General features: G+C 42.2%; 4 protein-coding genes across 7 annotated transcripts; 2 read left to right on the top strand and 2 right to left on the bottom strand.

Annotated features, from left to right (window-relative positions):
• Positions 1–1,664: 1,664 nt before the first annotated feature.
• On the bottom strand, positions 1,665–9,910 carry znf646 (zinc finger protein 646). 2 transcript variants are annotated; one of them, XM_085284170.1, is made up of 4 exons: positions 9,837–9,910; positions 5,652–8,455; positions 4,347–5,423; positions 1,665–2,586 (listed from the first exon to the last, which is right to left on the bottom strand). In XM_085284170.1, exons 2-4 carry the CDS (start codon positions 8,252–8,254, stop codon positions 1,692–1,694), a joined length of 4,575 nt encoding a protein of 1,524 aa, XP_085140296.1. In that variant the 5' UTR covers positions 8,255–8,455; positions 9,837–9,910; the 3' UTR covers positions 1,665–1,691. The 2 variants fall into 2 exon arrangements, with proteins under 2 accessions (XP_085140296.1, XP_085140295.1); XM_085284169.1 differs by lacking the exon at positions 9,837–9,910 and adding an exon at positions 8,994–9,156.
• On the top strand, positions 9,146–12,719 carry znf668 (zinc finger protein 668). 2 transcript variants are annotated; one of them, XM_085284174.1, is made up of 3 exons: positions 9,160–9,226; positions 9,536–9,652; positions 10,247–12,719. In XM_085284174.1, exon 3 carries the CDS (start codon positions 10,255–10,257, stop codon positions 12,214–12,216), a length of 1,962 nt encoding a protein of 653 aa, XP_085140300.1. In that variant the 5' UTR covers positions 9,160–9,226; positions 9,536–9,652; positions 10,247–10,254; the 3' UTR covers positions 12,217–12,719. The 2 variants fall into 2 exon arrangements, with proteins under 2 accessions (XP_085140301.1, XP_085140300.1); XM_085284175.1 differs by lacking the exon at positions 9,536–9,652 and having other exon boundaries at positions 9,146–9,226.
• Positions 12,720–13,255: 536 nt separating this feature from the next.
• gjz1 (gap junction protein zeta 1) lies at positions 13,256–14,263 on the top strand. Its single transcript, XM_085284184.1, has one exon. It carries the CDS (start codon positions 13,256–13,258, stop codon positions 14,012–14,014), a length of 759 nt encoding a protein of 252 aa, XP_085140310.1. The 3' UTR covers positions 14,015–14,263.
• LOC146568243 (circularly permutated Ras protein 1-like) lies at positions 13,762–24,198 on the bottom strand. 2 transcript variants are annotated; one of them, XM_085284172.1, is made up of 21 exons: positions 24,104–24,198; positions 23,802–23,897; positions 22,642–22,851; positions 21,795–22,022; positions 21,579–21,701; positions 21,420–21,491; positions 21,208–21,281; positions 20,838–21,023; positions 20,704–20,745; positions 20,456–20,545; positions 19,864–20,015; positions 19,681–19,762; positions 19,164–19,294; positions 18,561–18,645; positions 18,363–18,469; positions 18,146–18,258; positions 17,127–17,244; positions 16,498–16,638; positions 14,868–14,952; positions 14,755–14,781; positions 13,762–14,659 (listed from the first exon to the last, which is right to left on the bottom strand). In XM_085284172.1, exons 2-21 carry the CDS (start codon positions 23,884–23,886, stop codon positions 14,588–14,590), a joined length of 2,223 nt encoding a protein of 740 aa, XP_085140298.1. In that variant the 5' UTR covers positions 23,887–23,897; positions 24,104–24,198; the 3' UTR covers positions 13,762–14,587. The 2 variants fall into 2 exon arrangements, with proteins under 2 accessions (XP_085140298.1, XP_085140299.1); XM_085284173.1 differs by lacking the exons at positions 22,642–22,851; positions 23,802–23,897; positions 24,104–24,198 and adding an exon at positions 22,109–22,187 and having other exon boundaries at positions 14,052–14,659.
• Between the last annotated feature and the right edge of the window lie 2,000 nt (positions 24,199–26,198).

Below are 26,198 nucleotides of genomic sequence, written 5' to 3'. Positions count from 1 at the left end.
CCAAAAATAATAAAAAAAATAAAATAATTGCACATCTTGCAACAATAACAGGTTTATGAACAGTAAATATGAAACCGGTTTTCACTATAAATAAAGCTCTGGTAAGTTTGTATTTTAATAATTGTGCTTAGTAGAAATGAGGCATTATGGCCGTGGACAGACAGGCGAAAAAAAGGAAAAATAAAATATCCCTGCAGCAGAGGGATCCAGTCTCATTCATATAAAGTGGTGGGCAATGTTTCTGGTATGTTTAGGTCTTCTTGTTCCTTTAGAGGTGACGCGTTATACTGCCCCAAGAGGGGTGGGGGGGGTGGGGGGGGGGGGGGGGGGTCACTGAATGGTTTGATGAGGATAAAAACGATGGTGTCAGGGCTCTCACTTTAGGGCCTTGAGCAATCATGTTGGTTTCTCCTTTAATTTGTTGCCTGTTTCCATAAGCATGGGTGCAATGCTAGTGTTGACTGTTTTAATGAAAGTGTAACTAGAACTGAGGAGATCCAGGTCCAACGATACATTAAACAAATTTACAATTAAATTAAATTTACCATTAGAAAAAGAAAAAAACATTTAGAGTATAACGCTCAGAGAGAAATGAGGTTTGTTAACATCAAACTGCTACAATCAATGTACGTTTTAGGCACTGGCACTGAAATGTGACTGATGCTTTTCAAAGATGAAAGAAAAACAAAAACAAAACACAACCCAAAAACAACTATGCTCAGTTTGAGAACAGATTTTCTAGAATGTATTACACATCAGGTACGTTCCTTTTAAAGGTTAACCCTGAGTGCTAACAATAACACACCATCCTTGGCTCGCTCGGTCCTGCCTATTCTGAAAATTAATGAGTAACCAATCGACTGATGAGAAATCCCTCAAAGGCTACATGAGTTTTAGAAGACAGCTTTTACAACATTCAGAAAGTTTTTCCTAATAAAATATGCGAATAAAAATAAGAATAAATTAATAAATACATCCAATTTAGCATACGATGTCACTCGACGTGAATGTCAATATTGAATATTATTAGCAGTACGACTATTTATTTCGTAATATGGTTTCAGTTAATCACTTTGACCTTTCAACACACCCAGAGGTATTTGACTTAAAATTAACCGGCCTGCCTGATATGAGGAAGGCGAGCAGTCCCTCAACACTGATGGCAGAGCTAACAAAAAGATTCAGAGTTATATACAGTTTGTATATTTAGTTTCCCAGGGAACTCACAGAGGCACTGAACACAATTATACATAGCGAGAGTTATAACAGTACTGTTGTACAAAAATGTGTCATCGGCTTTATGTTCTTACATGAACCTTCTCTGTTCACTTTGGTTGGCTGGTTCATCATTGACGAATGATGAGTGAATACTAATCTTTTCATCACCTGCCCGGTTTTAAGGGATCCAGTGTATCCATGGGAAACATTCAGGCCTTATTAAAAGCTGACTAACAATCCCTCTGGAGATGTCCCATTGATGTCACCATCTGTTTTTTTTTTTTTTTTTTTTTGGAGGTAAGACTGGAAGTCAGTGATGAAAAGTGCGTATCTTCAAAGGAGCATCTGTTAGAACCAAGGAGCACTTTCTGAAAAAAAATAAATACTGTTTTACAATTACTGATCGAGGGATAAATAACACAAGCATATGAGGACCATATGTCCTCTTCTTTTATATGCCATTTAGTACTTCTTTAAAGAAAAGACCCCATGTCAAGGTCCATAAATGCATTAGCGTCCATGTTAAATGAGGAGTCGAAGGTCTGGGTGTTCTGGTGCATCTTCTGATGGTGCCGCAGGTTGGACTTGCTGGAAAAGCTCTTGTCGCACAGCAGGCAGGCAAAAGGCTTCTCTTTGGTGTGTATCCTTCGGTGACATATGAGCTGAGTGGACACCCGGAACGCCTTCCCACACTCCAGGCACTGGTAGCGCTTGGGCTCTGTGTGAATCCGTCGGTGGTTCTTCAGGGCCATCAGGTTGGTGAACTCCTTCTGGCACACTGAGCAGAAGAAGGAGCCCGTCTTGTGGCTGTTCTTGTGGTTGAGGAGGGAGCCGGCGTGACGGTAAGTACGCCCACAGTGCTCGCAGACGTGGCTCTTCTCCTCTGTCGCAGAAGTGTTGTTGTTCTTCTCTGAATTAGGAATGCTTCCTGGAATATGGGACAAAGGTGGTGGAACTTCACTGTGCATCCCTCCCATTCCCATGGACTGACTGACTCCTGAGTCCCAGCAGAGGTTGTTATCTATAGCGTCATCCTGGTCTTGTTGGTAGTGGTCCTGAGCCACGTGGTGCATGTTATGGTGCTCCTGATAGCTGGCTGCGTCGGGAAAGCTCTGCTGGCACAAGCTGCAGACCACAACCTGGTCCTTTGAGTGCACCTCCATGTGGCTCTGTAGGTGGGTGACCAGACAGAAGGTCTTGCCACACTCGGGGCAGCATTGACGCCTCATCTGGGAATGTATCTGCAGAGTGACGGGATCGGGAAATGTTTGGAGACACAAGGTGCAGTGGTGGAGGCTTTCGGAGTGTGTCTTTTTATGATTGAGAAGGGAGCCCGCATGGCGATAGGAGCGCCCACACAAGTCACACCTGTGGCAAGAAATAAATAAAATTAACAAACAACAACAGGACACTGCAACTCAAAATATGTTAACCAACAGTGAATGATTTATAAAACTATTTGTGACATTACAGTTAATGTTCGGTACATTGCAGAATCAAACTAGAATTACTGTCTCATAACCTCATACCCTTATTAACCAGACAAGTTATAGCCGAAGCCCACAGGCAGCAGTTTTTGTATTTTTCACACAAATCCTATGAAGCAAAGTGTTGCAAAAAAGCTCTCAGTGCTCAGCTTTTCCCCCCCTCTCCCACTGGTCTCACCGTACTTTCAGTCCAAAACTTGTCGAACATCACATAAATCAACTTTAACCTTGATGCACACTCAATCATCCAGGTAAGGAAATCCCCAAAAGTTGATTCTGTTCATTTGGACGTAGCATTTTCAGTGTGAGAAATCTTTAGTCAGTCATCAAAGTGGCTTCTTCAGTCTCAGCTGACTGCAGGTTTCCCCAACCTTTTTAAACAAGACATTTGCATAATGACTGAAATCACCCCCACAGATACAGCGGCCAGGGAAGCAGAAGAACATCATATCAAGAAGGCCCTGAGTAAATGTGGTAAGCCACCTAAAGTATTCTCCAAGGCGATCCAGGAGAGATCAGCTGCTGCCTAAACAAACACCCTTAGTGATCCCTTATGTGTCAGGAGTATCTGAACAGCTTAGATGCATTTTCTCAAAACACCGCGTCTCTGTGGCTTTTAAACCCCAAAACGCGCTGCGCCAAAAACTGGTCCATCTCAAGGATCGGGTCCCCTGACACACACAGAATAATGTAGTGCATGCTGTTAAGTGTCAGGAGGGTTGCTGTGATCCATTCCTCATCAGGGAAACCAAACAACCTCTGACCTTGGATGGCACATCACAGAAGAGCTAACTCATCAGGCAAGCACTCTGCCATCTATTAACACCTATAGGCCAGTAGCCACTCTTTCAATGATGGGGATGTACACATCCTGGACAGGGAGGAACTCTGGTTTGAGCGAGGAGTCAAGGAGGCCATTTATGTGAAAAAGGAAAGACCATCTCTAAATCAAGGAGGCATAAGGGTACATCTTTCACCATTTCGCAACGCTGTGATTGCAGCCATTCCCCAACTCTGTGAATGATACTCACAGCCATAGGTCAAAGAGTGTTTGAGAGGAGTGTTGTGACAATAAGGTCACTGATGCTTTCAAAAAACAAACAAACAAACAAACAAACCAAAAAAAAGAGATTGTCCATTGACCTTTTGGATATGAACATTTATCATTTTAAACATTTTTGTATATTTCTGATCATAATTATTGAAAGAATTCTCTAGTTGTAGCTAAACAAGGTCACAATGACATCTGACCTCCAAATTATTACCACTTCATCCTCACATTCAAACTCAAATGATATCAGGTTAACAAGAATGGGATAGAAGGTTTTACAATTAAATTTATGCACAACTTTAAAACAAAATGCTTTAAACCATGGCTGCTGTTAGCACTCATACTTAAAAATGAAGCTGTCGGTACTCTCTAGCAAAATTTGTTGCAGTGATATTGTTTCTTATGCAAACACAAGTTGCTTAATATGCATGAAAAAAATCCCAGCTTTGTCTGCGTCAGTTTAGCAGGGGATAACGTATCAGTCTGGCCAAAGTCAGGCTTTATCAAAATGACACACACACACAAAAAAATAATCAACAAGTGAAAGAATTAGAAAACCACTCCAATAATAATTAATAGAAAAGACTTACATGAAACACTTGTCTCCTCTCTCTGACTGCTGGACTCCAGATCCTGCGTTCTCCTGACCTCTGCGGCAGCGATGCCTCTTCAAGCCAGACCTGCCCTGGAAGCTTTTCCCACATGAAGAGCAGCTAAAGTGATTCACCGCCCGATTGTGGACCCTCTGGTGATTGTGCAGAATGCTGGCGAGACGGAAGGCCTTTCCGCATGTCAGACACACGTATTTCTTCTTTTGCGTGTGGATGCGTGTGTGATTGCGCAAAGCCATGGGGTTAGTGAAGGGCTTAGAACAGAAGTTGCAACAGTAGTGCCCCGTCTTGTGGGTATTTTTGTGATTCAACAGTGAGCCTGCATGGCGATAGCTGCGATTACATATGTTGCACCTGAAAGGTCGCTCCTCTTTATTTGGAAACGTATTTAAATCTGCTTCCCTGCTACCCGAAGGTTGATCACAGGTGTGGGCTGCCAGCTGGTCTGCAGAGAAAAAGGCCTGTTTACATTCCTTACACTTAAAGGCTTTAGATTTTAGACCCCTTCTGACTCCAGACCTATCTTTTCTGAGGTCTCCACAGACATGAGCTAAAAGCTGCTTCCTTCCTCTAAAGCCCTTTCCACAGTTTTGGCAAGAGTGCCTTTTATATGCAAAGTGGGTGCGTAAGTGGTTCTTCATTGCTAGCTGGTTGGTGTAAGTGTTGTTGCAAACTGCGCAGGAATATTGACCCGTTTTATGAGAGTTTCTATGGTTAACCAAACTTCCTGCATGGCGATACGTGCGACCACACTGGTCACAGGCAAAAGGTCGTCGGTCACCTGCATCCTCCGATTTCACTGACATCTCCGACTTTGTCTGCGTTTCTCTTTCTTCAGTTGGCTCCTTGCAGCGCAGAGCAGAATTACAATCCTGATTGGCATCTGAAGCTAAGGGCTGCATTCCTCCATCTGACCTGGTCCCATTCATCTGCATAAGGGCCTGGATCTGGCTATTGAGTTCCTGGATTTTGGCTTGGTTCTCTTTGTGCCTTCTCAGGTGATTCAGTAGCTGCTTCTGAATTTTGAAAGCTTTCCCACACTCGTGACACGTATGCCTAAGGAAGGAGACAAGGGTTATAGTTAATTCTATGTTTGAAAAACTGGGCACAATCTCCACAACAAGTAAAGCCACAATGACAGAACACTTTGACTCCGTGACAGACAAAAACACAAATCCGACCCTATAAGCAAAGCTTTGTTTTTAATCCCTTCTTTCCAACAAGCACAGATCATCTATAAAATTAATTAATAGTATTAATAGTGTGCATTCATGCCAAACTAACCTCTTAATATCAAAATGGGATCTCTGATGATTTTTAAGGGCCAGCAGGTTGTAGAAGCGTTTCTGGCAGACGAGACATCTGAAGACACCCGTTTTGTGTGACTTTTTGTGGTTGAGGAGGGAGCCAGCGTGCCTGTATGACCGGCCACACTGATCACACTTGTATTGACGTTTCTCAGTATTGACCATGTCTTTGTCAGCACCCGTGTCTTGGTGCTGGGCAACCTTGTTTACTTTCACTTCCTCCTTGCTGTCCACTAACTCCTGTTTCCTCTCAGCTGTGCAGTTGTGGTTCTCAAGATGATGGTAGCTGGTGCAAAAGATGCCACAGCTTCCACAGATGATGTTTTGCGCTTCCTCCTTGCTTTCAGAAACATCATTATTAATGTGGAAAGGTTTAACATTATCTACCTGGTCCTGATTGTGCACAAGCTGATGAGCAATCAAGTCTTGCTGATTGGCAAAACTTTCCCCACATGTACTACAGATCATCATTTCTCCTAACTCCCCATCTTTCAAATCTTCATGAGAGGATGTGGAAGAAGGACCTGAGCTTGTAGGAGTGCCGTGGGATTGTGTGTGCCCTCGGAGATGGCTCCTGAGAGCCCTCATGGTTGTGTAGCTGTTGCCACATATGGAGCACTGATAAAGGTCACCATCATCTTCCTCATCTGTGTTAACATCTTCTTGGCCACTGTTCAGCCGTTCACTTCCAACATTTTCTTGGAAATTTTGTTCAAAGTGACTTTGGTTGTGGCTAGCATTCAGACCCTGGAACTCAACATTAATTCCTGGATTTCCAACTTCACAATGGCCATTACTGACCTGGAAGTTTAAACTGTTGTGATAGTCACCATTAGTAGTGTTATGTTGCTGATTCAGCAATGGGCAGCTGTGAGACTTAATCCCTGCAATATCTGCAAATGTCTCACCACAGTCTGCACACATGTGCCTCTGCATCAGGTGTTCATTGTGAGGTAGATGCACAGTCATATCCTGGGAGAAGTCCTGATTAAACTGCTCGTGGTACAGTGCTCCATTCCTGCCATCAATTCCATTCTCCTGATCCATACAAAGCACAGGATGAGCACTGTTCTCTTCTTCATCCTGGGAGGAGAAGCAGCCCTGCTGGTTATCCAAAGTCAGAGGCTCTGAGGAGAGCCAGTCTCCCTCAGCACTGAGATTAAGAGAAGACGGCTGAGCTTTGTGGAGGCGAAGATGACTTTTGAGGGCTGCCAGGTGAGGGTAATTCTTCCTGCAGATGGAACACTGGTAAATCCCAACCTGATGTGACCTTTTGTGGTTGATGAGGCTCCCAGAGTGCCGGTAGCTTTTACCGCAGATCTGACACTTGAAGGGACGCTCATCAGAATCTACAGTTGAAGTCTCTTCAATTTCAGGTGCATTACAATTATTTTGTGTGGGCATCAGGGTAGGACTGAGAGTGTTTGTGTCCATGATTGGGGGATCTCCCTGAGTGCTATTGGACGATGGGGTTTGATTACTGGAGCAGTCAGAGTACATGTGAGCGTTACTTCTAATCTTCTCTTGTGTATCAAAGTCTCCATGACTATCCATTGATGACACCGGAGGAATATTGTTTATAGGAGAAGCATAAAAGTTGGACTCGGGTGAAGCAATACTGTTTTCATATGATACACTGTGGCTCTCTGACAATGGATCTTGAAGACCAAATGACAGAGATGAAGAGTTATGCATTTGGATGTGTTCCTGGAACTCCTCATTGTTTGGGAAAAGTACCTGACATAAATGACAAAAGTTTACTGGAGCATCTTGGCTCTGAGGTGAAAACTGGTCAAGAAGTGTGCCTGCGTATGACCCACCTGTCGAAGTGAGGTCAGTCCCGCCTCTCGCCTTGTGTGTTCGCTGATGGCTGTAAAGGGCAGCCATGTTACTGAACAGTTTGAAACATACTGTGCACTCAAATGTTCCCACTTGGTGAGTCTTTTTATGGTTGGTCAGGCTTCGATGGTGTATGTATGACTTGTCACATAAATCACACCTGAATGGTCGATTTACTGCATCCTCTGAGGTCTCCGATTGCACATTATAAACAATCTCAGCCTTGTCGTCAGATGGGCCATTTACTGTGGAAATCCCAACGCTGGCCAAGTGCTCACTAAGATGATGTGGGTGATCGTTTTCAAGTTCATGTCTGTTTTTATATGAGGAATATTCCGTGTCCACCTTCCGATATGACTGCTCTTTTGCTTGTCTGGCAAAATGAACCCTCTGATGTGTAGCCAGCTGCGTTGCCAGGCGAAAAGCTTTTCCACATTCCGCACAGGAATACTTTTTAAGGGAAGTGTGGCTCCGGAGATGACTCTTCAGGGCCGAGGCATTAGAGTTTTCTTTTCCACATATATTACACTGAAAAGAACCTACTTCGTGAGTCTTTTTGTGGTTAGTTAGGCTACCAGCATGCCTATAACCACGTCCACATTCATCACATTTAAACTTGCGTTCTTCATCTCGCTCCTGATGGCACTCCATATGTTCGACTAGACTGGGCATACTGGGACACACCATACCACACTGTTTGCAAGGAAAACCTGTTGTCCTGCCATGGTCTTGCAAAGCCATCACAAGATATGGACTGAATTAAGTGCGCCAGACACAAAATAGGGCGGAAATGCATTAGATGCCTTTCTTATCCATATAAAAAGAAGGCAGTTCTTTATAATATGATGCAAAGACTCTCTATGGGATATAGCCACAGAAATACGTCAAAAACAGGTCCCATCAGATCACTGAAGTGAGTTTGAAGAATCCAGACAAATGGAACTGTGGAGAACAGAAACAGTATTAGTTTTATAAAGCACGTCAAATTAGACACTTTAGGACGCCGCAGATAACTCATTACTATTAAACTCATACAAATGAAAAGTACAAACTTTTAGATAACTATATTACAGAGTTAATGTGTTACCACCAGTAGTCAACATGCATGAGGGAAGACGTAATAGCGGAGTGTAAACAGTCTGACAGGTTTTGCTATACCTCTGCACCAACAGGCTAACTGAACTAGCTATGTCAATACACCAGGAAAACAACGCCTGTCAATGCAAATGTACTGACACTGTAAATCCGCATCACTCTCCACATCGTGATCAAAAGCGGAGCGGATTATGCACGCTGTCGTTGAGTTTTTAGGAAGAGGAAGAAACTTAAATATGAATGGTTTCAAAATGCAGTGAGCTAACATTAGCGGAGTATGAGCTAGCATCATCTTGGCTAGCTAAACAAACATTGCACCTACTGCAGCAGAAAGCGTTTTTAAACGCGAAACTCCAAAGACCAGCGACTGCACGGAGTTTAATACCTGCGGGAGTAGTTATTCCAAGCGAGCCCCAAAGACCTATATTCACTCGCTTTTTAAAAAAAAAATCACTTTTGTGTAAAGGGCAGCCCCCCTTTTTCCAATTGTCTTTTTTCTTCCATCCCCATTTCCACATTGCGCTTGTTGCTAGGAAACAGGAAATGTGCAACAGAGAAATAATTCCCTCTCAAAAGTAACTCTACTAGCTCAAGATGCAGCAGCTAATCGATAAACCGGTAAAAAAAATAATTATATATATATATAATACGTTGTTTTTAAGCAAATAAAAAGCAGGAGGTGAATGTTCATTTTTAGTTCATTCTCAAAATATCTTACATAATCCGCCCCAAAACATACTGGTTAGCTAAAATAGCTAGATTTGCATTTAAGTTGAGCAGTTGGGCAAGCATCTTTCCATTTTAACACACAATTGTCGAACTTTATTGGGACTGTAGTATCTTACTAGAGGGCTTATTGTACATTTATGATGTGTGTTATAAAATAAAATTTTATAATTAAACGTATTACACGCTTGGCTTTCCAAGAGCTGTCGTCATCATGGTCCTAGAGCCGTCCGCTCTCGCACAGCCAGTCAACGGCAGCCACCGTGTCTCACAGTAAACGAAGCCCTTTACCGAACGGCGATTAATGCCCTGATTCCGGTAAGATCGACTTTTGTTTTTCTAATACACGCAAGCAACTAACTTAGCTAAATACATGCTGTACATGTACAGTAATGATGATGATGGCACTGTGGAATGAATCGGTACAGCCGGTCCTAAAGCCAGCCATTTTGAGTTAGTGAAAATATCTAGCAAGCTAAAGCTAGCGGAGGGGTATACGTACATAACACGCCCGGGCTGCTCGTAGTACCATCACCCTAAGCTGCGATCTCTGGTGTTTTTCTCTGGTCGTGCACATGCCACTTGTTCATCTTCATGCACTATGATCTCTGACATTACCTCGCCAACTTCCTTTGGCATTAAAGCGGCTAGCTTATTGTCCCTGAGGTCCTAATGCCAGCCATTTTGTTATTAACTGCACACCCACATATTTCTTTTATTATCTGACTGATTATTTCTTATCCCTCAAAACCCACTTTCATTAAAGTTGTACTCTTCAAATCCATAAAAGTCATAGGACTTAACACCCTCATGTCTGTGGAAGAATTTTTATCCCAAGCTGCCAATGGTGTGTTTTTATTTTTTACATTGTTATTAAACGGTACATTTTTTTGCCATCATCTTTTTTTGTAGATGTAAAGATGGCCTCTGCTCAGCCTGCAAGTCCACCTCTTGCTGCGGAGTACACCCCTCCTGTGCAGGATGAAGAGGGCCAAGAGGAAGAGGTGGAGAGGGATCAGCCTGCAAAAAAACGTGGCAGAGGCAGGCCTCCGAAAGCCAAACCCCTTTTCAAATGCACTGCATGCACAGAGGCCTTTAAGAGTCTGTCAGCTCTGCAGAGCCACAAGCAGTCGGCACATGTGAAGGAACGGCAGCAGCACCCATGTCCCGAGTGTGCCAAAACATTCTCGAGCAAGGCTCAGCTCTCAAAGCACGAGCGCACTCACTCAGCCCAGCGCCCCTTCCAGTGTCCCAGCTGTCACAAAGCTTACAAGACGCCCACAGAGCTGCGTAACCACAGCCGCTCTCACACTGGGGAGAAACCTTTTGTATGCACAGAATGTGGCAAGGCCTTCATGCAGGCGATATGCCTCAGGATCCATATGACACAGCACAGTGGAGAGCGCCCGTACTCCTGCCGTCAGTGCTCTAAGAGCTACCCAACCCTGTCCAAACTGAAGGTGCACATGCGCTCTCACACGGGAGAGAAGCCATACTTGTGTGCCGAGTGTGGGAAGAGCTTTGCTGACCCCTCAGTGTTCCGAAAGCACAGAAGGAACCACCAGGGCCATCGACCGTATGCTTGTGACGAATGCGGCAAAACATACACTGAGCTGAAGGACCTCAAAAACCACGAGCGTTCCCACACTGGGGAAAAACCCTACCTGTGTTCGGACTGCGGCAAGGCCTTCTCCCGCTCCTCCTCCCTGGCCTGCCATCAGCGCATCCACTCGCAGAATAAACCCTATAAGTGCGAGCAATGCACTAAAGGCTTCACCCAGCTTTCTTCCTATCAGTCCCATCTCCGCACTCACTCTGGTGAGAAGCCGTTCCTCTGCCCACAGTGCGGCAAGATGTTTTCAGACCCCTCCAGCTTCCGTCGGCACCAGCGAGCCCACATGGGATTCAAGCCCTACCCCTGCGATAAATGCTCCAAGAGGTTCCGGCAGCCGGCCGACCTGGCCGTACACGAGCGCGTTCACTCTGGAGAGCGCCCGTACAAATGCCAGAGCTGCGACAAGGCCTTCGTAGCTTCCTGGGATCTGCGGCGCCACATGCTCGTCCACACAGGTCTGAAGCCATTTATGTGCACAGAGTGCGACAAGTCATTTGCTGAGCGCTCCAGCCTCAACAAGCACCGGCGTGTGCACTCTGGAGAGAGGCCTTTCAAATGCGAGGAGTGTTTGAAGTCATTTGTGGTGTCCTCAAGCCTGCGCAAACACGAAAGAACTCACCTCGCTGAGCAGTCTGAGCAACAGCAGCAGCAGCAGGAGACAGAGGCTGGGTCACCCTCAGGCTTCACTGCCCACACAACTCTCCCTCAGTTCTCTTGTACTCACTGTGATGCTACATTTGGTACCTGGGAAGAAGTTCAGACCCATGAAAACCTTCACCCCATTGACTCTACCCAGTCCGTTGCCAAAATCGTGTCGCTGGGCTCGCACATCTGTAAAACCTGCCACGAGGAGTTTGCACAGCTTGCAGACCTGCAGGAGCACGAAAAGCAGCATCCCAAGCCGAGGCCGCACGTCTGCGACAGCTGCGGCAAGGGTTTCCTCAACAAATCGGGACTGCGCAAGCACCAGAAGATCCACTCCAACAGCAAACCCCACAGCTGTCCCCACTGCGGCAAAGCCTTCCTGTTCGCCGCGTACCTTCGCAAGCACTTACGGACTCACGCGGACGCCGCACCGGTTGCCACGCAGCTCGCCGACATAAACATCATTCACACAGACCCCCTGCCTTCTCCTCCGACCCCCAGTGAGGTTTCTCCCTCGTCGGTCGAGCCCGGCACCATGTCACTGACTGTCCCGACCGTGACTGTCCCCGTCACCGCTTTCCAGTCTCTTCGAGAGTACTTAGTCAAAGAAGAGGGGATTTAAGCTTCTCTGTCATTTTAATTCCACACATATTTACCCCGTGGCCTTAAAGCTGTTTTTTAGATGGGTCTGACTTTTCAAAATAACTTCCTTAAGAAACATCAAAAACGCATTATCCTTATGTAAACGGTCGACATTTGGTCTTTGTTTTGTATTGCTGCAGTATTTTTAAAAACAGTTATGTGTATTATATGTTAATGTATTAAAATATACAGTATACTGTACTATAAGTACCTTACTATAAAATTGTCGTATCTGTTGTAATCTCGTCATAAAAATCCACCATAAAGAAAACAAACGAAACCAACAATTAAATCCTTGGCTTTATGGCCGACATGTTTTTATAAAACATTTTTAAATGTTTTTTTGAATCTCTTTTGTCTGAACAATTTGTAACTGCTTCACTGTGTCGCTAAAACAACTTGTCAAGCTGCAAAAGGTCGCTGGCATTCAGAAATGCCAAGAGGAATCACATTTTTATGCCAATAAAAACGTGTGTGCAACAATCAGTAATAATCGGAGATTCACTGTGTTGTGGTCCTGTTTTTTTGGGGGGGGGGGGTTTGTGAGTCCGTGTAGTGTTTCTGTTACTGTTGAGGATGAAGATGTACAGAAAAAACTGAGACCGTGTCAGCAGATCGTTTGGTGAGAAACTAACACATATATTGATGACCGTGACGTTTCTTGAACCCATAAAAGATTGAAGGCAAAGCCACAGTGATTGTGTTCTATTAGTGCGCTGTGAGCCTGCAAGGTAATATCTCTTGTCTGCTTTACTTGACTCCTATTATACACTAAGATGCTCAGACACAAACAGAGCTGTATGCATTTGCTGTGACATTTGTAAATGTGTATAAAATTAGTGTTTTTAAAAAAAAAAAAATGTTTGATGCACTATAATCTGTGTCCAGTTGTAGCAGTTTGTTGGTTTTGTCTGTGTTTGCACATTTGAAGATGGAAAACCCAACGTTGGAGATGAGATCTACAACTTAACTACCATAATTTAGCACAAAAGCCAAATGATCTCTCATCATGACCTAATATGTCACCTAATTGTTTATATGTTTCACCAGCTTCCTCTTTTATATTACCAGGAAAAGTGACAATGGCAGCAATAGTAACGGGCCTCATCCCAATCCTGAGAACAGCAGTGGATACCACCGCCACCTACAAGTGCCGCTCCCTGTGGTTCGGCCTGCTGTGTGTCCGACTTGTGGTCCTCTTCTTTGCTGAGCTGCCCTTCAGCAAACTGGATGCTGACTTCACCTGCAATAGCAGCACCCCCGATGTCTGCACGAAATTCTGTTTTAATGAACGATTCGACAAGCCCATGATAGTGGCTTGGAACTTCATGTTTGTCGTGGTTGTCATCTCTGTCCTGCTCATGGAGTTGTTCACCTCCCACCTCCGCACAATGGCGCAGAAGAGGAGCTTCAGGATGAAGGCGGATGAGAAGCCGGAGACTCAGGGGGCAGAGGAAGCTCAGACGGTGGTAGGCAGGGGCAAGATGATCATAGATCTCCACAAAGACAGGAGCACCGTAGGCTTCTACCTGCTCAGCATAGCTCTGCGGATTCTGGTTGAAGCCTGCTTTTTATTTTTGCTGCTTTATTGGAACCTGCACGCACTCCGTGATGAACACACGTGTACAAAAGAAGGCTGCAAATATGTTTGCATTTTGAGGGCTGCCCCGGAGAAGCGCATGTCTATTTATGCTTTAGCTTCTATCTCAGGCATAATCATTACTTGCTCAGTTTTGTTTTGCGTTTACTCTATTGTCCACTACCTCTGCAACGCTTAAATATCAGACTCCATGTACATATTCCGTGGGTATGAAATGTGCATACATACATATCCTGTTAATTTTGTGTCTTATATTTCTATAAACAGAGCTTTATGGTTATAATTAGGAATATTATACATGTATAGTACTACTGAAATAAAAATCTCAAAAACTGCTTTGTTGCATTTCGTTATGTTAACTTTTGTTTTAGAGTTGTTAAAAAAAAGTGCTATGAGATCTATTTTGCTGACATAAAGGATCTGGGTGTTGGCTTCATGGTGGTGTTTCTGAATCATGTCTTTACTTGGTCAGTGCACAAACTCAGGCGCAAGCGACACTGTCAAACACAAAAGCAGTTCTAACTGTAAAACTGCATCAGTAGTTTTCTTGTGTAACATAAAAAAAAAATCAAGCATGAGAAATGAGGTGTGAGATATACTGTAATGCATTATTTACAATGTGAAATATTTGAGGGATATCCATCCAGCCAAATAATCAAAGTCTAAGTGCAGCATTTGGCCTCGGCATTCAGACTCGAGTTGCTTTCCAACGAGGTAAAAGGGGAAGGAGGACAGTTGGCTGGGCTTGTGTTTATTCTGAGATAGATTTCTTGTTTCTCTGCTTCATGGTGTAGAACAGCGCTGCAGCAGCGTCTGTGATAGACTGGCGGGAAGAGAAGAAAGGAGGATTTATAGAAAAAGGAATCTGGACAGCATAGTAAGTATTCTAATGAGAAGCAGTATAAGAGAATGAATTACCTGTGAGTCTGAGCTGACGGTGTTTTTCTGGGGAGGGGAAAGGAATTAAGTGTAAAAGAAGTCTAATGTGATGCATTCAATCTAATAATAAAAACACACAGTAAAAAGCTCACCTGTGTGCAGTTGGTGTAAATCGGCTCCATGGTTTTAACCCATTCGTTGTATGTTTGTTCTGCCTCTGCACTGTGGTTATGCTTTCTGAAAACAGCCAAACATTATGCATAAATCATTATCTATTAATCACAACACATTATCTTGATATTACCAAGATAAGGAATATAAAACATACAGTTCTGTGCAAAAGCCTTGACCCAATCTTCATTTCTTCATAGTGGTCTTGAGCAATAGGTTCTGGATTTCTTGATGCCTTTGGACATTGGCTGCTTTTCCTTCTTTCATTTATTTATTCATTTATTTTTAGAAATGATCTGACACAGGACCTGAGAGATGCATCTGACCCTTCAGTTGATGCATCTGCTGTTCACTGAAGCCTCATCAGAAATGGCCTCAGTGGAAAGGTGGCTATGAAGAAGCCATTCTTAAGGAAGAGAAACAGGAGAAAAAGGCTGATGTGTGCCAAATTACACAAGAACTGCACTGAACAGGTTTTATGGAGCGATGAGCCCATAAATGTTACATTTTTAGGTTGAATTCTCAAAATATATGGATGCGGTCAGGCGAGAGGAACAGCAGTGATTGTCTAACGCCATCTGTAAAACACGATGGCGGCTCTGTCAAAGTTTGGGGTTGCATTTCAGGCAGTGGTGTTGGAGATTTTGTCAAAATTGCTGGAAATATGAATGCAAAATATACCAGCGAGATTTTGTTTCACCATGCATTACAATCTGGAAAGCATCTGATTGGCAGTGGCTTTATTTTTCAGTATGACAATGATCCCAAGCACAGAGTGGAACACCATCAGTCATGAATTGGCCTCCCCAGAGCCCCAACATGAACATTATTGAACCAGTGTGGGCAGAAAACAGAACAAAAGACAGCCAACATCCAAAGAAGAACTTTGAGTGTTCTTCAAGAACCCTGGAGAACTATTCCTGAGGACTGCTTAAAAGAAATGACAAGAAAGCTCAACTACGAGACTTCAGGCTGTGTTTAAGAATAAAGGTTTCCACACCAAATATCGACCTTTGTTGTGGAAACTTTAACAATAACCTGCAACGCACACAGTGAGCGTTTTGAAGTGATTTAAGCAGATGGAGCCTCAATATCTGTTACAGTGTGAGACCATAAGGCCCATTTGTAGCACACATGCATACAACTAAGTGAGAAAGTGATATTACTATTACTAATGTGATATGATTAAATATGTGATTCAACCTTGTTAAAATTGCACAAACTGTTTTTGCTTGATAAACTATATTTCCATCAAATAAAGCATTTTTGGTGACTCAAGACTTTTGCACAGCACTGTAAATAAAGTCAACATGAGAACTTTTAATACAATTTAAAAGGAAAAAGTGAAAAACCAAGCTGCAGGGTAACCTTTGAATCAGAAAGTCTGGGATAATAATGGTCTTAAAAGCACAGGAAGCGCCTGAGCTTCTGCTTCTCAACGCAGTCATATTTCTCATCTAAATACCACATAATGCCAAATGTGCTTAAACTCATTTTTTCACCTTCTTATTTTCATACTTGTGTCATTTTGTCTGTCGATTCAGCCTTATTAAATGTCAGAATTCAGCATAAAACGATGGCCTTCAGTCAGAGGTCCCTGCTGCTACTCACATCGCTCTCTCAATAAGCTGCTTCTGCATGTCTCCTTCCCTCCTGGCGTAGAGCAAGCGACCTCTGACAGCCAGAGCGGCGCTGGCTTGTGACGAGTTGAGCTGAATGATGGCCAGACACAGTGAGGACAGCACTGCCGAGCTGGGGAGGGGGCACAATGTGTTCACAAGAGTGCTTCTCAACATTTACTGCATCGGCATTGCCATTATGTTAATGTGGAAAAACACACAGGCCCCTCTCTGGATCTGCTCAGACGATGAATTGCATGACCTTCACTGAGCGTGTGAAGACTGGGCTGAGCGCTTCATTTACTGTGTAACTAAATGTTAGAATGGATGAGGCATTATTTCTGCACGAAAGCTCTGGTATCTCAGCAACAGTCAGTCTCCTTGGATTATCGAAACCTGCTTTGCCTAAAGGTTCACTGAAATTGCCATAAAATAATACATCTAATCACTTGTTGTCCTGAGGGGCAGAACGTCTCGCTGATTAAAGATGTCAGAAGATAATGGCTTGTTTAAGCCATCCATAGACATGCAAATATCTCTGTGTAGTAAAGCTGCAAGTGGAGGAGAATTCAAAACTAAAAAGTAAATAAAGCATTGTAATTAAAGATTTGGCATTATCACCCATCATCAGTAACTTCCCGGTCTGCAGTTATCAGTCTGAGCATGGTCCGCCCATTCCTCTGCCTGTACTTGATCTGCAGCTGGATGGATACACGGCTATTAGGAGATGGTGGCGGCACTATAAAGAAAAAAAAAAAAAAAAAGGAGTGATTTGACAGTTTAAAAACAAAACAAAACAAAACGAGCTGTATGAATATTTTAACTCAAGAGGTATGAGTAAAATCTGCAATTACCCCTGCGTGTGAATCTGCGCCACACTGTTTCCTGCGTGTCATTCCCCTGACTCTCTCTCCCTGCTGAGACTATCTGTGGTGGGTAAATGAGTTAAATGTTGCTCTGGCCTGCATGATCAGTCCCTGGTCAGTTTGGATCAAATGAAGCATTTTTCGCCCATCTGATGCACATATCTCAGAATTCAGGCTAAATCCCTCAAGGCAAGTGTTCAGTGATCCCGAGTTGAATTTGGCCTGTAAGTGAATCTGTTTATGTTGAATAAATTCAGATGGTAATTTACCAACACTAGATGGAAGAGCCTTTTACCAATGTGTTTTGCCACAGGGATTTCGTCTCTATAAAATACAGCTGGACACACTAAAGAAAATGCACAGCCATGGTGGGATCAGAGTAGAAGTCAGGGAACCATGACTTAATTTACTGAAATCTTTTTTTTCCTCTGCTGTATTTTTTCCCTGTTTCTTAGTTGTTATTGTCTTGTTTTTCCAAGTCCCAGTTATCAGTGTAACATGTCTGGGTCCACTTTGTTATGTTTGCTTTGTTAGTTTATGTTCAGATGCTGTGACTCTGGCTGCGTCCCACTTTGCAGTGTTGCAATGATCTCAAACTGAAATTTCTGTTTTTCATGGTTGGCAACAACAGAAATCACCACATGTCACACTTTCCTCAAAGACCTGGCAACACGCGGCAGCTGCGATATTGAGAAATTCAGCACAACTGCAGCTGAAACTGAGAAAATAAACGAGCCAGTGGCGTCAGTCTATAAGAGTGTTTATTTTCCTCACCTTCTGAGACCTTTTCATTTGCTCTAAACTGGAAGGTGATGTCTGTATCTGGGTCCACATTCCCCACCTGTCTGGTCCCTTTGTGTCCTGCCTCCTTCTCTCCCTTCATGCACCTTTACCCAAGGAGAACATGACTCAGTGCTTAGGGTCATTTAAATCTCTAGAGGACCAATTCAATGAGCTCATTTTAAGTAATTATGTGCAGTGCAGCTCTCACATTGATTTTGGCAGCAGTATAATTACAGTACAGTGTGTGGCAATGGTCCGGTTTTGAATGATCTGCTCAAACTCTGGATGCAGCCTGCTGGGACTGGCTATTACCACCTAGACTCAAAGGGAAAGCACAGATTGACACCATGAGATTGTGCATGATTTGATGAGTCATATGCTTCGCCATGGTTACAGTGCGCCTTACCTTTCCTCTAGTACGATCAGCAAGTTTCCCCAGCTCATCCAGTCTACAGTCTGTTCCCTCTATGGACAGCACAGACACTGTGACGCTAAAAAAAGAAGAAATCTGAGGATCATCACAGTGCATCGAGACCTTTCATTGGGTAATATGAGTACTAGTGCTTTTAATAGAGACTTAAATACATAACTGCCTCAACAAGTTCATTCACTGTCTCTTTTTACGTTAGCGTAGAGCAGCGGTGTCAAACATAGGGCTCGCGGAGCCAGAACAGGCCCACCAAAGACTCCACTCTGGCCCACTGGATGAAGGGGGACTTTTCACTGTATTCAAGTTTTACAGCAGTATGTGATAAACTGTTAAATGACAGAAAATTTCCTGTTTTTACATGATCTATTATTTAAATTCATGTTTTTTCAGTGGGTCCAGAGTAAAGATATTTTCTGTAATTTTACACATTTATCATTTTCTTTTCTAAATGTACTTGTATATTGTTCACATGTTGAAATAAATTACCAATCAATCAATCATGTCTGGCCCACTCAAGTTCAAACTTAAGTGAATTAGACATGCCTGACGTGGAAAATTTAGTTAGAGGTATGTGCTCACCCGTTATCAGCAGCAAACTCTCCCAGCTCCTGGTAGAAGATGGTGGATGAGACGGGAGTAAGAGCATCGGTGTCTTCCACTTCTAGATTTCCTAACTCTGTGTTGGCTTTCCCGTCTGTACAGATAATCACCTTCAAGATCAACAGGGAAAGAGAATCGGGAATGCACTGTTTAGAAAGCTGAACTGTAATTGATTACCACAAGGAGGTCTTAAAACATTTTCATGCAGTAAATATTTATATAGCCCAGCTAACTATATGGTTCAATCCACTTTTGGTAGGTAAAATAAAAAGCAGTTTGAGTCTAGCTGGAGAGATTTGTTGCATATTTTCCACCTTGCTCTCACTCTTTGTTTCCTGCCTGCCTTTATCCTGCTCACTTACCCGTAAAATTACAAAATCCTAAAGAAGCTCCATCAGCCAAAGGCCCAAATTCTCATTAGTGTTGTGACATAAGATTCAAGCAGGTAAGCAGGACGCATAAACTGGATAAAAACTGATTTGTTGGCCAAACTTACCTTTGAGCCTGGTTGTCTGGAGGCAATTGCAATTGCAAGCAGAGCAGCTGGACCCAGAGCGGTGGCTCCACTTGCAGACAGTCTTTAAAATAAATCAGCAATAGGAAGATCAATACATATAATGCAATAATCTAATTAAAACAAAACATCTAATTTTTTAAAAAAAGAATTTTTTTTCCATACCCCACAACTTGTCTTTCTAAATACTCCTTTGTCTGTGAAAGTGGAGGTGGACTAGGAAAACTGGCCGCAATCTCTTTCAAATAAAGGCTTTCAATCAACTGAGCCCCACTCAGACAACGTGATTTGAAATTCTCATATCCGTGCATTGTCACCTGAAGATGCAAACACCGAAAGATGAAAAAAAGAAGTAATAAATAAGTTTATACCAGATAATAAAGAAAACAGTGAGGAGAATCAAATAAAATCCACCGTAAAAAACAGCATTTAATGATTTTAGACAAGGAAAATTCCAGTGAAGCAGCTGTTTTGTACACTGAAGTGAAAACTTATAATAATTTTACAGCTTCCACCTCACCTCACTCCTCCTCCTATCAGAGAGAAGAACAAGGTACAGAAGGTTACCTGCCTAGTGACAGAGACCATTAGCCTCGTCACAGCAGGTAGTTTGCAGTAAATAGTATTATGATCATAGTTTGCGACAACAGCTAGCCTAGTTTGTGCTTGTTCTTCTTCCTCCTAACACAAAATCTAAGGTCAGCATGACTCTGCTCAGGAGCAGGCAGTGGAGATGCAAACAGCGTCACGTATGTACCTCATGGTTGAAGGAGATGAGCCCCACTCTTGTGCCAGGTTGTTGATCGTTTAATCTCTCAAAGCACAGTGACACAGCTTCTTGGACAAACTGGTTAGGATAGAACAATCTTTGATTTGTAGCGTCTCTTCACATAATTGTCAAAAATAATATCACACAAAAATTCTCAGCCACAGATTTCAACTGGCAAATATCCCGAGTCCTTCAAGGTAACTTCAAAATAAGGAGAAAAAAGAAAGACAACTCACCTGGAGACGGGATTTATTCACAGTATGCTCTCCCTCTGACACCTAAAAACAGTAGAGACGCCACAGGTTGTATTCATGAACACCTGCTGTCACAAACAGCCTCGTGATGCCAAGTGTCTGTAGTGTTGTTGTACCTCGGAGGTGATTTTCATTGAGCCTGATACATCAATGCAGAAGAGCAGCAGAGGATCCGTATCGCACAAAGGCTTTTCATTAGGATTGAGTAAAAAGAGTTCGTCCTGGTAACCATTTAGAGGACTCTGCAGTAAACTGGGCGTGTTGGAAAAACTGGAGGATTTACAGAAATAACACTCATCAACCTGAAATGCAGCAAAAGGAGAGAACACAAACTCAGGATCATTTAAACCAGACAAGTTGTCCATGTTTCCTTATGATGTGATCAACAATGTGCACGCTTCTTTCAGGTTATCCATTTCTGAGATCAGCGCCTCTGAAATGTGAATTAATAGTTATCGGTTTTCAGGTTTAATACGATGCAATTACCGTATTGTCATAGCAAGTGTCCACCACGGAGCCACATTGGGAGCAGAGGCTGTGTACTCCCTGTATGGGGTCAACTGGAAAAGAACAAAAAGGTCATTGCCACCATGAAGTATGAACTGAAATCAAACTAGATTTTTTCAAAAACAGAATCACAGCCAATCAGATTAATTTTTATTGGTATGATGTTGATGTGGTGATAAAGGTTTACTTACCTTTTTCCTCTGAGAGTAATTTTCCTAAACTTACAAGAACAACATTAGGATTTCCTGGCAGATCTGCTGATTCTGGGTTTGGAATAAATTAAGCATTAAAAATATGCATTTCATACTACATCAGTTTTGTAATGGCTCAGCAGGGACTGCTGTAATCACCTTTAGCACTAGGGGATAGAGGAGTGTTCGGAGAGGTTGAAGGAAGTGAGTGGGACGAAGGTAACGGCATTATGTACTCGGGGACTAAATTCATGAATTCAGGTCTTGGAGGGATGACTCGGGCTAAGATGAGAGGAGAAGAAAGGAGGATGATCTGGATGAGGATGTCCAATCAAATTAAACTGTGTTAATAAGATAAAGAATGTTGCCTTTTACCTTGTGATGACACAATGCCAGAATCAGCCGGCAGGTTCACTTCGCCACCAGTGCCTTCTGGTACACTGTTAGAGTAGTTTGGGTCCTGGGGTTGTGCATTTAAATCCGGCTCAGATTTTGGGACATCATAGGCAAGTTCTTGGTTGATGATACTTGATTGAGGGCAAATGAGCGGCTGGTCGTAAGAACATGGCTCTGATCTGGTTTTCAGGGGAGGTGGAAGAAGAGCTGGTAAAAACAAGCAGAAACAGAGTGTTGATCATAAATCTACTAAACTGCAGATTGTGCTAATGAGGCACAGTAAGAACCCAAACCTAAGACTCAAAGGCTGACATGAAGGCGCAAAAGATGAAGGTTTATTACAACAAAGCCAACATAGCGGGAAGGAGACATGCTTATTTATACACAAGGAGGGTAATCAGGGGAATGGGAAACAGGAGGGTGATGGCACACAGCTGGACATAATCAGGGAACAGAGAGGAAGTAAAACTAAACACAAGACACAAAGGATGAAAAAAAACTACAAAATAAAACAGGAAATGTAGAAAGTTCCGACCCTACAAGGAGTTTGAACCCAGGAGCTTCTTGCTGTGAGATCAAGTAATAACCACTGCACCACAGTGCAACCCTGTTGTGTGTGTATATGTGTGTGTGTTTGTTTTTTTAAACAACCACAACAGCAATGACCACAAAAAGAACTCTTAAAAATGGCTGCATTAGTCTAAGTAACTGATAAAATAGCATCCAACCTTTATGTGTGGTTTCTGTGTGGTTGGATGCTAAATGTAGTGTGAGCAGTTTAAAATAATACATTCAAATGACAATATCAGTGCTACATTCACTGTACCTGTCTTTTTAGGTGGTGTTGGCTGCTCAGGTTTTACACTGTTCAAAGAAGCTGCTGCCAGTATAGTATTTTCATAGAAAACAGAGTTCTCCAGGACTTTCTTCACATCCTTGCTATTTTCTGACTCTGTCTCAAGGTGCTTTCTTGGTGGGACAGGCGGCGGAGGAGGAGGAGACTGAGGACGAAGCCGAGGATTAGGAGGAAGAAGAGCTAATAAAAAACAAACAAAATACAAATTAATAGAATAGAATAAAAAGAAAAAATCTGTGCAGTGTTGACCTTTGTGCTGTGACTCAGGTGGCTTTTACTGAGTAAACTACGTAAGAGTAAGCTCTACTCTAATACACACAGGAGAGGATGTGTGCAACTGCTTGAATAATGGGACGACCAAACAGTCGTCCAGAAAGCTCAGATGAAAGAAAAATCCACCTACAGATACTTTTACGTAGTTATGCATCATCAGCGTGTGATATTCAAAGCAAATATCTAAAGTCTGCAAATTTAAATAGTCTGTTTTTATTTATATGAAAGAAACTATATCATGATGTTTTTTTGTTTTGCTTTGCTTTGCTTTTGTTTCATTTGTTTGTTTGTTTAATTTAAGACTAAAATAAATTTAAATGAATTAGAGGTAAAATTTGAGGGGGTAGGGTCAAATAAGTGTATACTTCTGCCTACTCCTTTTCAAACAATGATATTATGTAATGATGGTGAATGTATATGTTTGAAATAAAAAATAAAATGAACTGATATGAAAGTTGTTATTTTGTGCTTATATGTTCTTTAATCTGTTTTCATAGTTTTATACTAGCTAACAACTTCAAACATTTCCTTTGGCAGAGACGGTAAACAGGTTACAAATGTAGCTGAAAGTATCAGCTTTGTGTCTATTAGAAGGATTTCACCATCAGCAGTGTCTATTTAAACCTGCAACTGCAGAATCTGATGTTTCCTGTTCTTGTTACGCATAGCTGAAATACTTTCTTTTGTCAGAGTTGACCAACTGTAAAGTGTCTGTGTCTATTTAGCAGCCAGTGGGACAGAAGCAAAAAACAAGTTGACACAGGAATGTAACATCTGAATTTTAAAAAATTAGTATGACTTCCATAACTTAAATTTCCCCTGTGGTAACGCATGCCGGTGTTTGACTGAGATCATACCTGAACGTTTAGTGATGTTTGGATAGCGTCTCTCCTTCTGACTCAATGATGGCGGCACATAAACAAACCCACAAGCAAATTCCATCGTGACTCTACCTGCCAGTGACAGAAATGACGCGATTAAACAAGACAATGAGTGACATTTAAATCAGGACGCAGTCCCACCCAAAGTATTTAAATAACTGTTAGCACAGATGTCCCTGAGTTGCAACTACTGTAAAAAAAAAAGAAAAAAAAAAAAGGAAAACAAAATTAGGTGACATGAACGGATTCTTTAAACACAAGTAAGTAAAAGTACTTACAACATAGAAAGTTCTTTGAATTCAATCCGTACAGTACAGCGAAAAATATACTTTCAACTCCGTCTGGTCTCAGAAATGTTTCAGTTGCTGTTCTGCGTCGTGTCTTTCATTGAGTTATGTCTCAGACATCTCATCCAACAGGTTTCTTTCCTCAAGAGACTTCACTCGTAGTTTGCTGTGAGGGTGTTTACCCAACTGTGCTTAAAAAATATCCCGAGTGTTGGCAAAATGGATGAATGTGCTGGGAAACAGGAACATTTGTGTCTTTTTTAAACCTCCAGTTTTAAACTTATTTTCTACTTCACCTACTGGTTATTCCAACCATAACAATCCATCCATCCATCCATCTAATTCATGGTCACAGAGGGATGGCTGGAGCCTATTCCAGCTGTCATAGGTGGAGAAGTGGGGTACAACATTTACGCTGTCATCCAAAATGTTGGCACAAAATTCAACTATGAATTTTTTAGTTTTTTGTGGGTTTTTTTAATTTTCTTTTTTTCTTACTTCAGTATATCACAATCCTCTCTGGACAAACACCCATTTTCAGTTCAGTCCTTGTACCTGATCATTATTAGAGGAGGGGTTTTGTTTGTTAAGCCAGCTAACACTGACCTATGAATCTTTCAAACATAAAAAAGGTGCCAACTACATAACTAAAACATAACAAACATAAATAACAAAAAAATTACAGAAAAAGAAATTTACAAAGCAGTTGTAAATTGTATCTTTAGGCACTTTGTTACTAGCAGCCTGTTGTAAAACAGATGATTTGTTTCCAAAATCATGGCCAATTGCCAAACCATTTGGCTACTGGCCAGAAACCTGGACTATATCAGCATGTTGTGCAATGTGCTCTAAAAAAACCCCAAAAAACTAGTGGCAGATCTACTAAAAAACCTACAGCAGATGAACAGTATCTTTTTCTGTCATCATGCGCTAAGAAACGGGAAAAAATCCAGCAAAGATCTGACACAAGATCCGACAGAGGCATCTGAGTCTTCAGTTGATCCATCTACTGTTCACTGAAGCCTCATCAGAAATGCTCTCAGTGGAAGGGTGGCTGCAAAGAAGCCATTCTTAGGGAAGGAAACTGTGAGAAAAGGCTCAAATGTACCAAATTACGGAAGAACTGCACTTAAATCAATGGCAACTCATCTCATGAAGTGACAATCCAATATTTACATTTTTGGTTTAAACTGTCAGATTGTACAAAGGCGGTCAGGCGAGAGGTACAGCAGTGAGTGTCTGTAAAACATGGTAGAGGCTCAGTCATGGTTTAGGATTGCATTTCAGCCATGGGTGTTGGAGATTTTGTCAAAATTGACAGAATTACGAACACAGAAAAGTGCTGTCAGATTTTGATTCACCATGCAATACCATCTGGTAAGTGATTGGCAACAGCTTCATTTTCCAGCTTGACAATGACAAAAGTATTCACTAGATCTGGAAAAAGAAATGATATGATAACTATATTTGTATAGCACTTTTGTTTTACAGTGACAAACAGTTACAAAGTGCTTCACAGTTTGAATAAAACCACACATTCAAAACAATAATACATATTGCAGCACACAGACACACGGTCAATCACATGGTTAACTAAAAAGTGACCATTTAAAACAAACCACTGATTCAGCTGACCTTAAGTACCTGAATGTGTTCCAGAGTTTATGTACTAGAACCTCAAAAGCATAATCACCTCTGGTTTTAAAATAATGGTGTCAGATTATAATCAGATTATCTGACAGGCTAACTGTCATGGTCCCAACTGGCCAGGAGGGTTTTTCTCTTCTTTTCTTTTTCTTTTTTTGTCTTTCTCAGTGTGTTTCTATAAACTCAGTTGGAGGGATGGACTTGATTTTCTGTCTGACCCACCCTTTGGATGGTGCTGGGATTCCTGGGGTTCACACCTTCAGTCAATTCACATAATCAGGCAGTGCATTATTTAAGGACTGGCTGGTTATTAGTAATTTGATCAACTTTTTTGCCCTTTCATTATTTCTTTTTGTAGTTTTATAACTGAAGCTGGATTATTCAAAAAGACGTCTCTGGTCCTGATTCATCACGCTTACCTGTTTCTCTCTGACTGGTA

This window comes from Mchenga conophoros, linkage group LG8 (genome assembly GCF_057382185.1).
Source record: "Mchenga conophoros isolate Kocher_MC1m ecotype Shallow Benthic linkage group LG8, M_conophoros_male_GT1.1, whole genome shotgun sequence".
NCBI lineage: Eukaryota > Metazoa > Chordata > Actinopteri > Cichliformes > Cichlidae > Mchenga > Mchenga conophoros.
This window is presented reverse-complemented; position numbering and strand designations above follow the sequence as displayed.

Bases quoted from the DNA above. Each gene is read 5' to 3' on its own strand.
- znf668 (XM_085284175.1), top strand. From the start codon at position 10,255: ATGGCCTCTGCTCAGCCTGCAAGTCCACCTCTTGCTGCGGAGTACACC.
- gjz1 (XM_085284184.1), top strand. From the start codon at position 13,256: ATGTCACCTAATTGTTTATATGTTTCACCAGCTTCCTCTTTTATATTA.
- znf646 (XM_085284170.1), bottom strand. From the start codon at position 8,254: ATGGCTTTGCAAGACCATGGCAGGACAACAGGTTTTCCTTGCAAACAG. The intron at 5,424-5,651 runs GTTAGTTTGGCA...CTCCTTCCTTAG, and splicing joins TCCCATTTTGATATTAAGAG to GCATACGTGTCACGAGTGTG. The intron at 2,587-4,346 runs GTAAGTCTTTTC...TTCTTGCCACAG, and splicing joins AGAGGAGACAAGTGTTTCAT to GTGTGACTTGTGTGGGCGCT.
- LOC146568243 (XM_085284172.1), bottom strand. From the start codon at position 23,886: ATGGAATTTGCTTGTGGGTTTGTTTATGTGCCGCCATCATTGAGTCAG. The intron at 18,470-18,560 runs GTAAGGCGCACT...CTTTGAGTCTAG, and splicing joins CTGATCGTACTAGAGGAAAG to GTGGTAATAGCCAGTCCCAG. The intron at 14,953-16,497 runs GTGAGTAGCAGC...GGCTGTTTTCAG, and splicing joins CAGCTTATTGAGAGAGCGAT to AAAGCATAACCACAGTGCAG.